Consider the following 13,382-nt stretch of genomic DNA (forward strand, 5'->3'; position numbering starts at 1 on the left):
ACATCGCAAGAGAAATGAGTTATGCATCACAAAAGACAGATTTACCCATCACAAGAAGATCAACATCGACTGCATTATTTTCTTTACAAAGACGACATCAAGAGAATTATCAACATATTACATCTGCCTATTTTATTGCTTTGACATCAAAAGAATAGTACATTGAAGATTATATGGCAAATATAAGACATAAGCTTTATTTGCTTTACGTCAAACCTGATGGTGTTGATGTCAAATTTTCAAGGAGAACAATTAAGTGTCAACATGGTAAAAGACACTGTCTCCCATTTGAATTGCATTTTTATGCTAATGAGTTTATCTCAGTCTTTGTCGAGAGCATCCGAAAGGATGAATTCTCCAAAAACAAACCACAGGTGCGGACGACATCAAAAGGGATGCAGCACAACGTGGAACCTTTTCTTAGCAGCGAACTAGGACATAGTCCAAAGAGGAGTGCCAAACTCTTAGGACGCGAGCAAAGGAGTGACTTCCACCACAATCAAACCACACCCCTATTAGAAGGCATGTGGGTTTTCTCTAGGTTTCATGGTTTCAGTTTCGCATCCGGAAATTTTGGTCTCTACCGAAAGCAGCTTTCCAATCTGAGTGATGATGCACCAAGGGCTTTGGAAATTATGTCCGTGTAAGTTCTTAATTATGGGTGTGAAGTGCACCACATTCATGACTAAGAGGTTGCAAGCCTCTTTTTCATACTCGACTTACTTGTCACTCCTCCAGAACCAAAGGATGTCTTGCATAATAGATTTCCTTTTCAACCGATAGAGTCGAACTACCAGCAGCCTGATTCCCTAAGTTAGGGGATATGTAGGCGGGATCAATGTTGAAAACTTGGTTGTATTCCAACTTTCACTCTCAAATCTTATTCCCAAGCATTCTGGTCTCTTCATAACCCGATATCGGGATGACTTTTGAATTCTTTCAAATCGTGCATTAAATCAGACGTATCGGACTACAAGTGGCCTGAATTCTCTTATAGCCTGAGAGATGTAGGAAACCCATTTTCGGGGTTCGGCCATAATTCCTAAAGTCCGTACCAAAAGCCCTTTACTAGGGTGAAGACGTGGTCGGCCAAAATTGGATTCGTCAATTTCGTCTTTCTCGAATTTCTTCCATCAATCCAAGTAAAACGAGGGACAGTTGTTGACACCCAATTTTGACCCTCCACAATATAAATTAATCATCAAGCTTCTCCAATTTCAAATTATTTAAAATTATTAGTTTTATAAAAAAATAAAAAATTCAAGAAAATAAAGTAAATAAAGTTTGCAAGGTATTTCGTCACTTTTTTTTATAATTTTTAAATAACATATGTGTTTTACACAATTTTGTATATAATTAGTATGTTTTATAATATTAGAAAATCAACTCAAAAAGATTTATTTTTTTTAGTTGAATATTTTATTAAATTAGTTTACTTTAAGTTGGCATATTTTTTTGTTAGTTATTAGTTTATAATTAAATTAGTTATTTTATTTCGTTAAGATTAAGAAGCTCGTTAATTAATTAATATTAATTCATCTTATTTATATTTTAGTCAAATTCCCTAAATTAAATTCAATTTATCTATTACTAGCCGAACTTATCCTAATTAACTAAGTTTGGCTACCTTTGTGTTTTTCCATTGGCTATAATATGAATTTCTATGGCCAAAACTCAAATTCAATGGTTGCCTACTTGTTTAAGAGAAAGGAACAATTATTTGGGCCCCATCTCCAATTCCAGCGCTCCACTTATCAGCCCAACCCATTCCCAACAATACCATACAACAATACAAATACAATCCAGCATACAAACAGTAGCAGAACCGACCTATCCTTTTTCCCCTTTTAATCCCACGCCAACACATCAGTCCAAACAGCAACATCACGGCGTGAACAACAACACAACTCCCACATTTACTATCCGAAGCGGCATCATACACGGAAAGCAACAAATAACGTTGATTTTCAAATAACTCCAAACGAAGATAGACGGAAAACACCAATATGCAGAACAGTACGCTACAATTTTGTTTTCTTCTTCAGGCCCCTCTCTGATCGTACTGTTCCGACAGAAAAGCAGGGTGTGCTTTCGTCCTTGCCAAGCTTGAGATAGAGCCACGTCGCGCCCAAGGACGGGTGAATTAATCTCAGCCGTCTATCTCACCATTTCCACTTCCGGAATGAGGTTGGAACCTCAGATAAAGAGGTCTCTCCTAAAATGGTGAAAAAGTTTTTAAAATTTGAATATATTGGACTTTGATTCCCATCCGGAGGGGACCATTTTTTTTTTCTTTTTTTTTTAACCCTAAATCTTCCGCTATAAGTATTTTGTTCTTCTGCTATTGAGAGGAGGATTTTTTTTTTTGGAGTTGAAAAATTTGAATGGGAGAACAGTAGAGAAAAGGGGAGAAATTATAGGAGATCTTTGACTTAGAAGATTTTGAATTAAGAAAAAAAAAAGGGAACAACATAGTAACTAGCCCTTTGAATGAAATTTTGCACCTAGGAAGTCTTAGACGTCTCTTTTTTTCTTTTTTTAAATTCGAAGAAGCAAGTAGTTCCCTGCTAAAAAGCTAGTTCGAGATTTGTGGTGGAAGCTTGTCGTCCTCTGTTTGTTGCTCCATTTCGCTGCATCGAAAGAGGTAATACTTCTTCCTTGGTGGCGTTTCTTTCGTCTCATTTTCTGTCTCGATACGCTGTTCCTAACGTTTTAAAGCTCTTATCCTATGGCTGTTAGTTGTTAGTTATCGTTGGGTAGTCGATATGATAAATAGGTCCCTCTGTGATTTCATCATGTAGTCGAGTTGAAGTTTTATAGATTCGCATCTAGCGTCGGTGTTTCTCTACTGCCCTGTTCGGGATTTGACTTGTCATTCCTCTTCTTGAAACTACTGTTTGATGTCATTAAGGCTATACTATTGTGTTTTTACTGTGTTCCAACATCAGGGATGCTTTGTTATTGGCATAGAGTCATTATTCATATAGGCTTAAGTACTCCAAATACGTTGGTCTAGCGAGTCATATATGTCGTAGTTGCATTCTTACTCCAATGGTTTGTTTCTATTTAATATTTTCGATTGTCTTCCTGCCGAATGTGAGTTACTTAAATCAAGTCACGTCCCCATATTTATCCAGCTTTGAGCCGAAATGCTTGCTATGTACCGTTTTAAGTTAAGCTTCTCTAGCATGTAACTTTTATCGTTGACTTGCTTCCGTTTTTCAAGAGATCTGTGTTAGCGTCCCATAAATATATCATATCATGCTTTAGCATTAAATAATAAGATCTTGTTGCAAAAATTGTGTTTAGCTCATGTCGGCTAATGTGGTATTTCAAACATTAATTCCATGAGGATGTGATCTTCTCGTGTGTGTGACGGGCCCGTGCTTAACAAAATGAAGATCTTCTTTAGCTTAACTAAATTATATAGTTGGAATTTCAGTTCATTCTTGTTGGTTTAGTTAGCTTTTGCTTTATCCAAAAATGTGAATTAATCCAATGTAGCTTTACTTGAATTTTTCTTCTTTCCCTGATGGTGCTTGATAATTAATCGGTCATTTTATGTATGGGATGATCCATTAGGACTTGTTTCGTTTTGTTCATTCTAACTTAGCATTATGTTAGTTATTTCATAAGATTATGTCATTGCTTCTCTCATGTTGTTAGAATAGTTATCCAAACCAAATTGGTATGTTCGATACCAATAGCTTAAAATTATGGAACTTGGTTTTCCTTTGTCTTCTTGCACTATTGATTTCTGGAAAAGGTATGAATGTTACTTTGACTTTTTCCCCTTCATTGCTCATTGCCCTCCACGTATAAAAAATAATAATAACAAATAAATAAAATAAAATAAAATAATATATATATATATATATATATATATTATGTCTTCATGAATTTCCCATTTATATTAGAGTTTAAATATTGTGCTATTTACGACTAACTGATATTTGTTGTTCCACTTATTTATTCATTTTTTATCTTATCACTTTATTTCATTCTCAAAAGTGCTAATTCTGCAATTTGTTTATCGTTTGCATGTGAAATCGGCCCGAGTTCACCATGAACTCCCATATTTTTCCCTTGCATATCGAGAGAGCCATAAAGGCTCAAATGCCACCCCCATTGAGTCAGTCAATCGCTAAAGTCGACGAACAGGTCCCGAAGTTGAAAGGAGTAACCGATTGAGAAAATTTGAAAAGATTGGGCCAAAGGCCTGATCTTTATAAAAGATTTGTATTTTGTTATTTTGGGCCTAAGCCCTTGTCATTTTAATTGCTATTATCGTGTTAGTTTAGGACAGGCGGAAGAATTGAGCCTAAGGCCCAAATACTAGGTGCCTTAAAAACCTTCCTAGAATATTAATAGGAACCCCGAACCCCCCCTTATATTTTCAATTTGATTCCCTGTTTAATCGATTGAAAAAATAGTTTTCTTGATTTTTCTTAAAAATTAAGTGGCGACTCTTAAACCAGTCAAATTATTATTTTAAATAAAACAGAGGTAAGTGTTTCTTTCAGTTCCAGTTCAAGCTTATGTCTGGAGTTTAGATCTCCTCTCACATGCTCGTACATTCCATATACTGACGCCATTTGGCCTGCATCTTTTATGATGCAGATACAGGTGACCAGGATCAGCATCCAGCGCTTCATTGATCCAGTTGAGTTCCAGAGTTGTTGGTGAGTCTCCTTGCTTTCTTAAGATCCCTTTATTATGTTTTATCATTCCAGTTTTGCTAGGATGATCGAGGGTCTTGTCCCGATATCCCTCATAGTATTAGAGGCTTCATAGATAGATAAACGTTAGTTCATGAGCCTTGTTCATTTCATTTGTTATGTTCTAGACTTGAGTTGCCCTTGAGGCCAACTTGAATTTTTGTTTCTAAATATTCTGAGTTTGCTTTTGAGACTTTGAGTAAAGTTGTGCTTTTGAGTTCATGCTAATTATAAGTAAGTCTTCCACTAAGAATTAAGTCAGGCCAAGAGTTCACTTGGGGCCAACAATAGTTCTCGAGTGTCAGTCGCACCCATGGTGTAGGCTCGGGGTGTGACAGTTGGTCTATCAAATTTTATTTTTTTCCACAAAAACTAGCGGACGTCGGTCAATTTTTTGAAGTGTAGAAGTGCAGTTGAAAACCATAAATAAAAATTAGTATTTTGTGTTTAAATGATACTCCCTCTGTCCCAATTTATGTGACTTACTTTCCTTTTTCGTCAGTCCCAAAAAGATGACACATTTTTATATTAAGAAACAATTTAACTATAAAATGTCTATTTTACCCTTAATGAAATTATTTACAGCCACACAAATTTCTATCATTCATTTGGACCACAAGGTTTAAAAGTCTTCCTTTCTTTCTTAAACTCCGTGCCGAGTCAAACTACCTCACATAAAATGGGATGGAGGGAGTATATAATATAAAAAAATTAAAGAGCTAAAATGGAATAAAATTTAGATTAAATACCAAAATAAATATTAAAGCAAGTTAGAAAAATTGTCTATGTATTTAGCCAATATAAAACCCATGCTAGATTAACAAAGAATATTCATGCTGAAATTATTATCCCCTTACACTCTGTTTGGATCATTGTTATCCATTGTATTGTATTGTATCGTTACTATACCTACAATGTTTGTTTTGATTGTTACTTCAAATGTATTGTATTGTATTGTTAAATTTCGTTGTTACGTAACAATGAAAACCCCTATTTTATGGAACAACCGATTTGGTGTGTTTCCATTGTTACTTCATTTCTTTTTCCAATTATATCTTTACATAATATTTCAAAATACTATTTTACCCTTTACCTTATATTATTTAATTCTAGTCAAACCTCCTATCCTAGAATAATTAAGGATATTTTAGTAAATTTATAAATTATAATATAGTACGATACAATCAAACCAAGCAATTAAAAATGTTATTAAAACAACAACAAACAATATAATCTAGCCAAACATTGTATCTACCATATAGTACAGTACAATAGAGTGCAATACAATACAATATATTATGAAACAATGGGTAACAATGATCCAAACAAAGTGTTACGTTTGAACCACAACTTATAGACAAAGCATCAACATATAGTTGTTATATATCAAGCTGAAACACAAACAAGAATATCTCAATAGGATAATAAGTTGAGCAACATAACATCTTATACTGATCTGGTTAACAAATCATGTGAATGTGTGTAAAAGAGGATCATATTTCAAGATATGTGGTTTACATTTATGGAGTGTTTATTTTAATTGAACACCTGAATATACGATTTAGTGTTTTTATATAGACACTTCAGATTCAGAATTTTGAAAAAGCTTTTCTGGGTATTTTTTAGAGCTAATTACATAAATAAGTTAATCACTTAAAATATGTCATTTTTTTGAATTATATGCAATAACCTCAGAAGGCCGTAAACCTTATCTATGCTCCAATATGTTTTTATGTATGTATAATCAAAGGAGGGGGTAAATTTTATGTTCATAATGATCTAATATGAATTTAATCAATTATGAATATGATAGGAAGGAATAATTTGAAATAAAAAACCCGCATAGTAAAGAACATGACTACCATAAGACAAGCATATAACTCCACTTATATCATTCTTTATATAGACTTTTCTGGTTCCTATGATGATTTTTATAAGTAAGTTTTTAAGATGTTGGACAGGGGTTTGTTACACACTCCTATTAGTATGTCTGAGACAATAGTCCAAACACAATTACCAAAGAGATCCCCGTACATCAAGGGTCTGGTCATCCTTTTCTCATGTTCATTTTGTCATTTTCTTGGAAAGAACAATCCTAGTAATTTGGATAATCACACACATAAAGATGAATCTCAACTTTTTCAATGATGTTTGGAACTCTACACATATATGATTCTCTCTATCCATGGAATGTGTGCCTTCTTTCTGTTTCAATTTATGTGGTGTAATTTGAATTTTAAAAATCAAACATTTTAAATTGACAGTATATTTAAACATGAAATCTTTATGTATTCTGAAATAAAATGTCTATATTTTATTTGAAAACTATATGAAAAGTTTTATGTCTCAATAATTGATAATTCAATATATTTAAAAGGTGTATGAAAAAATCACAGTCAAAAGAAAATTTGTTTTGACTCTCAAAATTCGAAAAGTACTACGTAAATTGAGATGGAGCAAGTATACGAATTCACATGAGGGCTGAGGCTAAACCATTGTTCTAAAACTTCACACAGTAATGAATTGACGTGGATATCTTACTAAGAAATACTTGTATTGAATAACATAGAGACAAACAAAAACCAAGAGTACTATTTAGTAGTAGTAATGGTACAATGCTACTACAGCTTCGTAAAAGGTGCTATAAGGACATTGTCAAGATTCAACAATATGAAACAAGTACCTCAAGATCTCACTTAGAATATTGTCCTCATTCATAGAGTCAGATCCAGAGTACTTGCCCCTCTTCTTGCATTTTCTGTTTTACCATCAATATTAGCATCTTCTATAAACCTTGTAGCCCTTGAATATGACAATGGTGAGGATAATGATAATGATAAGCTACTAATATTATCATTATCATTATCATCAAGATTTGGTGTCACTTCATTCCTTGGCTTTACCCCTAGATATAAATTCAAATCAACTTGGTCATTATATGAAACTTTCCTTTTCAAAGGAGTTATGGCTCTTTCCAAGTTTGGTGGAGAAGTAATTCCATTTCCAACAAAGGCTCTTGCTTGAGCTTTTGAAGCTATGTGAAACAACCTAGTGAGCTCACCACTAGGGCTTCCTATAGATGATCCCATTACATCTTTAATTTCATTTCTTTGTAAATTGGATCTTTCATTGATGAAAGAGGGAATCCTTTGCCCCATTGTGTTGCTAGGCATCCAATTACCATGACAATTCCAAGAAGCATCTCCATACCTAGAAAAAGTGAAAAAAAATATTATTTTCAATAATTGATCGTCGCGATGTAGTGTAAAAAATTCTACAATATTAATACTTTAATCCATAATTTCAAAAGTATGGTGAGTTCAGTGTCAAAGATTGTGAAGATTGAACTAATTAAGTTTAAATTTTAGATCTGCTTCTCAGAGATGAGAGAGTAGATGAGGGAATTAAAGAGAAAGGAAAGCAAGAAAGATGTGAATAATATGCATTACATACCTAAAAGTTGAATTGAGCCTCTGATGGTAAGCAGGGAACCTAGGGAATTGGATCATGTTGAATATATTTGGATCTCCACCTTCCATAAAAAGCTTGTGATGATGTCCAATCCCTTTGGGAAAGAAGTTGGAATCATTAAGATTTACTAAAACAACCCTAAATTTTGAAATTAACAAAAAGATGTATAATAATAACAACATATATACCTTGACTTTGGTCATCAATCTTCTTACTTCTAAACATCTATGAGAAACAAATCCAAAAGAGAAAAGAGATAATTAGAAAAGGGCAAGCAATTATATATGTTAAGCTTTAATTTTTTTGGTTAAGTGATTGATTTTGTATAGTAGAAATTCTAATCTACCTGCAAATGGCTCTTGACATGAGCAATGCTAAGTCCTTTGATGTTCATCATTTGAAGAACTAGCTTTGGTGTTGCTCCTACACCAAAAAAGAAGCAAACGAGATAAGACAAATCACCATTGAACGAACTGTGTGGTCACCTCATCTAAAAGCTTAAACTGTTAGACATAATTCAAAACCAAAGGTTAATACTTACGATCTTGTCCACCAAGTCTTTCCACAGCATGAACAAAACGAAGATGGAGTTCAGGAGTCCATCGGAGTCTAGCCATCTTGGATCGAACATAAGGTCTCACACATGGCTTGATCTTTTCACTCTCTTCAAGTGTACTCTCACTTGAGCTTCCTCCATCCTTAAACTTGCTCGAAGCGTTCTCCTCAAGTACTTCATCCTCATTTTTCTCAAAATTAGAACTTGTCTTTGAATTGCATCCAGTCTCACCACTATCCTCCAACATTTTTCTTAAAAGTTTATCTTTTTATTTTAGCATATCTAGTGATGAATTAGGGTTTCTTACAAACAACATAGATCTAAACTAACCTTAAGAAGGGGAAAATTCCATAGATTGAGGTTGGAAAAGGAAAAGAAAAATGAAAGTAACAGTTCTACTTAGAACAAATGGGAAAATCAAACCCTAGAGACTTGTCAAAATAGGAAGGAAGACCCTCTCTCTCTCTCTCCCTTAACAATTATTTATCTAACTCTTATAATAATTAGTTAATTAATATGTATCCATGCATACATGCAGGATTCAATGGATGATGCACATGATATAATACAATAATTAAATGGCTTAATATACTTTTCAGGATATTCCATTTACATGTTCAAACTAAGTAATGTTCCAAATGAACACCTCAACCCCTAATTATAAATTATTTTAATTAGACATTTTCGATTCAATTTGTAAAAAAAATAAAATGTGTGTCATCATTCATTTATTAGATTAATTCTTAAGTTAGCCACATTAATTAAACATGTTATTTCAGTTAATTATACACATCAACCTCAAGTAAAAAATGTTTAGGTTGTACGGTTTATTGAGTCGAATGTGTAAGATTAAAGAAAGTGACATATTTTACATGATTAACTACCTAATAACCTATAGACAAATGAGAATTAACACACACAAAATAAAATCAAAACTGTGAACCAAAAATATCTAATTGAAACACTTTATTAGAAATTGAAGAAGTGCTCAATTAAAAATATGATTTTATTTGAATTTGTATATGGAATATTTATTAAGCCTAATTAAAGCTTGAAACTAATTGCTTGAAGGAAGAAAAAGACATTACATCATGTGAGGCCAGCTCTACGTTGTAAGGCATCTATAAAAAAGCAGCTTGTCACGAAAAATGCTCATTTAGTTTTTCATTTTAAAAAATAAAAGCAAGAAAAGGTTTCTTTTTTCATAAATACAAGATATATATAGTAATACTCCATTTATCCAAATTTTAATTATGAGACATTATTGTGTTTTGAGACATCATGAAATACTCATGTGACATCAATACATTAATAACTTTAATATAACTCTATATATATATATATATATATATTTCTCTTTCAAAATTTCGAATAAATTTCGAAAGTTCCCCTCTCGACATCATTATTCCATAAAAAAATTGATAGTTACAATTAAGCTTTTGATCATCTTAGGAAAAAAGATAAATCTTTTTCTATTTCATTTAATTGATAATTTCCAAAGAATTGGGAGGGTTTCGGCAGGAATGGTCTTAGCTCCTGTATTTAGATATAAATTGCTGATTTCTTTTTGTTTTTTTCATTAGATTTCCTTACCTTATTTCCCTACATTTCAAGAAGAAAAAAGAATATGGCAAGTTCATTACTAGAGTGCTTTTTTAAGATTGAAATTGGTCTAATACATAAAATAAAATAAAACAAAAATATGTTGATTTCTTTTGTGTTTTTTTCCATTAGAATATCTTACCTTATTTTTCCTGCATTAAAAACAAAATATGGCCAGTTCATCACTGGATGTTAAAAATGTTCATTTGATGTATCTTTATCAAATTAATTTTTCAATAATTTTCATTCTTTTTCACACTACAACCAATATAATATATATGTCAACTTAACACATTAAACTTTGTATCCGTAAAAACATTATTTTTTATCATACTCTCACCATTTAGTTTTATATGTTACATTTTGACTTAGCACATTCATTAAAAATCAATAATTTATATGACTAGTTTATCACACTATCCGTATTAATTGATATTTAGTATTAAATTTTGAAAAATAATTTAATAATAAGTAATTAATGCTAAGATCACAAAATATGGAAAATATAATTATTTTTTCTTGATATTTTAAAAGTGATAAGTAAAACTCATAAAAATGAAAATTTTATTTTTGAAAAATAATGAATAAGTAAAAGTGAACCGGGAGAATAGAGAGGGTATAAAATAAGATGGTACTACATGGCTATTATTTCCAAAAAAATATATTTTGTGGACTGCTTCAAGCCTTTCAACGTCGTTGAAAAACATACCTATTGTTTACCAAAAAAAAAAACACATAAAATAGTCTTTTATTTATTGACTGCGTCTCGATAAGTCAAAAATACATTTTAATTTTTTAGAAATGAGTCTTGGGACCACCATGAATGAAAATTGAAAGATTGAAATTATCCAATATTTTTATATCATCAATACCAAAAGATTCCAATATAAATTTAGAAGATTTTCTGAATTTTGTTGCTCTTTCACATTTGAAAGAAGGAAATTTCCTTTCTTAAATTTGTCTCATTTGATCTATTTTAATTCTTGAGCGACTTCATTGTCCTTCCACTTGACAAAATTATTTAATATAACGTGATGTTTAACCAAATTATATCTCCATCATTTCGGCCTTCCTCTCAATAAATGATATTAGAGATCTTTGTGTGATGATTCGATACATCATCACGCTAGATAGACGCTACGTGGCTAAAATTATCTATGTGGAAGCTTACATAGGAAAGAGGACTAGTCTTAGTGTAATATTCTAGAAAAATGTGGGGATTTCCCATAGTAGATTCTAGAATATAATAGATTTACATAGAGAGTCTTTGGAATAATCTAGGGTTGTAGAGTATCCTAGAAAAGGGACTGATTTGTTGATATGTAGAGATTTGTTTAACAATTATTATTTACATATTAGCCCCTAAGTAAATTGTATAAATGTAGAGATTTGTTAATATGTAGGGATTTGTCGGGAAACAGTTGTCAGTCGACAACTTGACACACGATTTGTTAGGTCGAAGGATCAGCTAGCTGACATCCATACAAAAGCACTAACTAAGTAGATGTTTGTAGGATTTTGAAGCAAGCTAGGAGTGGTTATTGCACCTTTCACTAGCTTGAGGAAAGTGTTGAAGAAGTTGAATTAGATCAAAAATGTGTAAGGGATAGTAGCACACGAATGGAATAACTATTGTTGAGTTGGTATTCAATCCAATGTAGTCATACACATTATAGAACCCTATGTTCATTGTACAAGTAGAAGTCTAGTCAACTTAGGTCATAGTTCACCATTCTGAACTCATATAAATACATATTGCCTTTCAGATTCAATGAGAAAAGCCTCGAATACTCCTAAATTACTCTATCAATCTTGTGTTTTACTACAATTAATGCATACTTATTTTTAGATAAAACTCTAAATTACCATTAACCAACAAAGAACATTTCACCACCATAGGTCCCCTATCATCTCAGCCACCTTCTAGGAAGAGTACTAAGATGATTAGGTTAATTACCAACTAAACAAGAAAAACAATTAGGCACTAAGTAACTTGGTTATCAACATTTGACTGTTGCTAACTTTCCTAGATCCTTTAAGTAAGTCTAACATTTCTATAACTTCTTTCTAAATTTGTACTAACACTATATCAGTGTTCACCAATGATCTTCTTCAGTTCCTTGTTTTTTAGGTATGATAGATCACCGCTCCCAAATAAATGTGATCACTTCCTTCTGAAGCTTCTAGTTCTTTCTCTTTATGCCTTCCAGAACTTTCTAAACCTAACCCTTAGGTATGGTTAGTCCTACCCACTATTCGATTCTATCTCTCAATGTCTCTATCCAAGAGCATTATGCGAAGATGTGTAATTGAGTCTCCAGAGATTGACTTAGACAAAGACAATATGTAGTATCTTCCACTAAAATAGTGAGATGCCTTAATCTTTCTTTTGTAAGTAGTCTCCCTTGTATGTAAAGGAGTTGGATAAATGTGTCAATGTACCTTAGTGAAGATTGTATTCATAGTTGTTATAATTAAGCATTATTGTTAGTTAGTTACACGTCACATCACAGAGTTAGTTACAACTAATTACAATTAGCTTCATAGTTAGTTAGGATCAGTTACAGTTAGTCATTTTGTATATATACATGTATTACATACTGAGTTTCTAATCAATAAAGTAATCATTCTCTTCTCTCTGTAAACTCTATTCTCTCTGCACATTTATTATTCATGTTAGATTCACAAGCTTAATATGGTATCAGAGCAGGGATCGAGAGTAGATCGAGAGCTAGCTTTTGTTTACAGCATCAATTTTGAGTGATTTAATTCAGATTTGAGCTCTAAATTTCGTCTTCAATGGCTCCTGATGTAACTGAGACGACTCAATTGGGCCAAAATTTGATACGCTCAAATTACACCTCCCTAAAGAAGTATAAGCGATCGTTATCAAGTAAAGAACCCAACTTGTAGGTTGGGGTCGATCCCACGAGGAAAATGGTTTAAACTTTACTTTAACCAACAACTATATTCAATTAGCCAAAGTATTTCCAGAAACAAGAAATAAAAAGGGGGGATTTGTGAAACAAATTGTA

The 13,382-nt window shown here is 32.4% G+C and overlaps 1 protein-coding gene across 1 annotated transcript; it reads right to left on the reverse strand.

Moving 5' to 3' along the window:
- Positions 1-7,205: 7,205 nt before the first annotated feature.
- LOC102604336 (uncharacterized) lies at positions 7,206-9,222 on the reverse strand. Its single transcript, XM_006359500.2, has 5 exons — positions 8,731-9,222; positions 8,536-8,612; positions 8,378-8,414; positions 8,172-8,283; positions 7,206-7,928 (listed from the first exon to the last, which is right to left on the reverse strand). Exons 1-5 carry the CDS (start codon positions 8,990-8,992, stop codon positions 7,433-7,435), a joined length of 984 nt encoding a protein of 327 aa, XP_006359562.2. The 5' UTR covers positions 8,993-9,222; the 3' UTR covers positions 7,206-7,432.
- Between the last annotated feature and the right edge of the window lie 4,160 nt (positions 9,223-13,382).

The sequence above is a fragment of the Solanum tuberosum genome, unplaced genomic scaffold (genome assembly GCF_000226075.1).
Source record: "Solanum tuberosum cultivar DM 1-3 516 R44 unplaced genomic scaffold, SolTub_3.0 scf00293, whole genome shotgun sequence".
Classification (NCBI taxonomy): Eukaryota; Viridiplantae; Streptophyta; class Magnoliopsida; order Solanales; family Solanaceae; genus Solanum; species Solanum tuberosum.

Bases quoted from the DNA above. Each gene is read 5' to 3' on its own strand.
- LOC102604336 (XM_006359500.2), bottom strand. From the start codon at position 8,992: ATGTTGGAGGATAGTGGTGAGACTGGATGCAATTCAAAGACAAGTTCT. The intron at 8,613-8,730 runs GTAAGTATTAAC...TTTTTGGTGTAG, and splicing joins AAGACTTGGTGGACAAGATC to GAGCAACACCAAAGCTAGTT. The intron at 7,929-8,171 runs GTATGTAATGCA...CACTTTTTCTAG, and splicing joins AGGCTCAATTCAACTTTTAG to GTATGGAGATGCTTCTTGGA.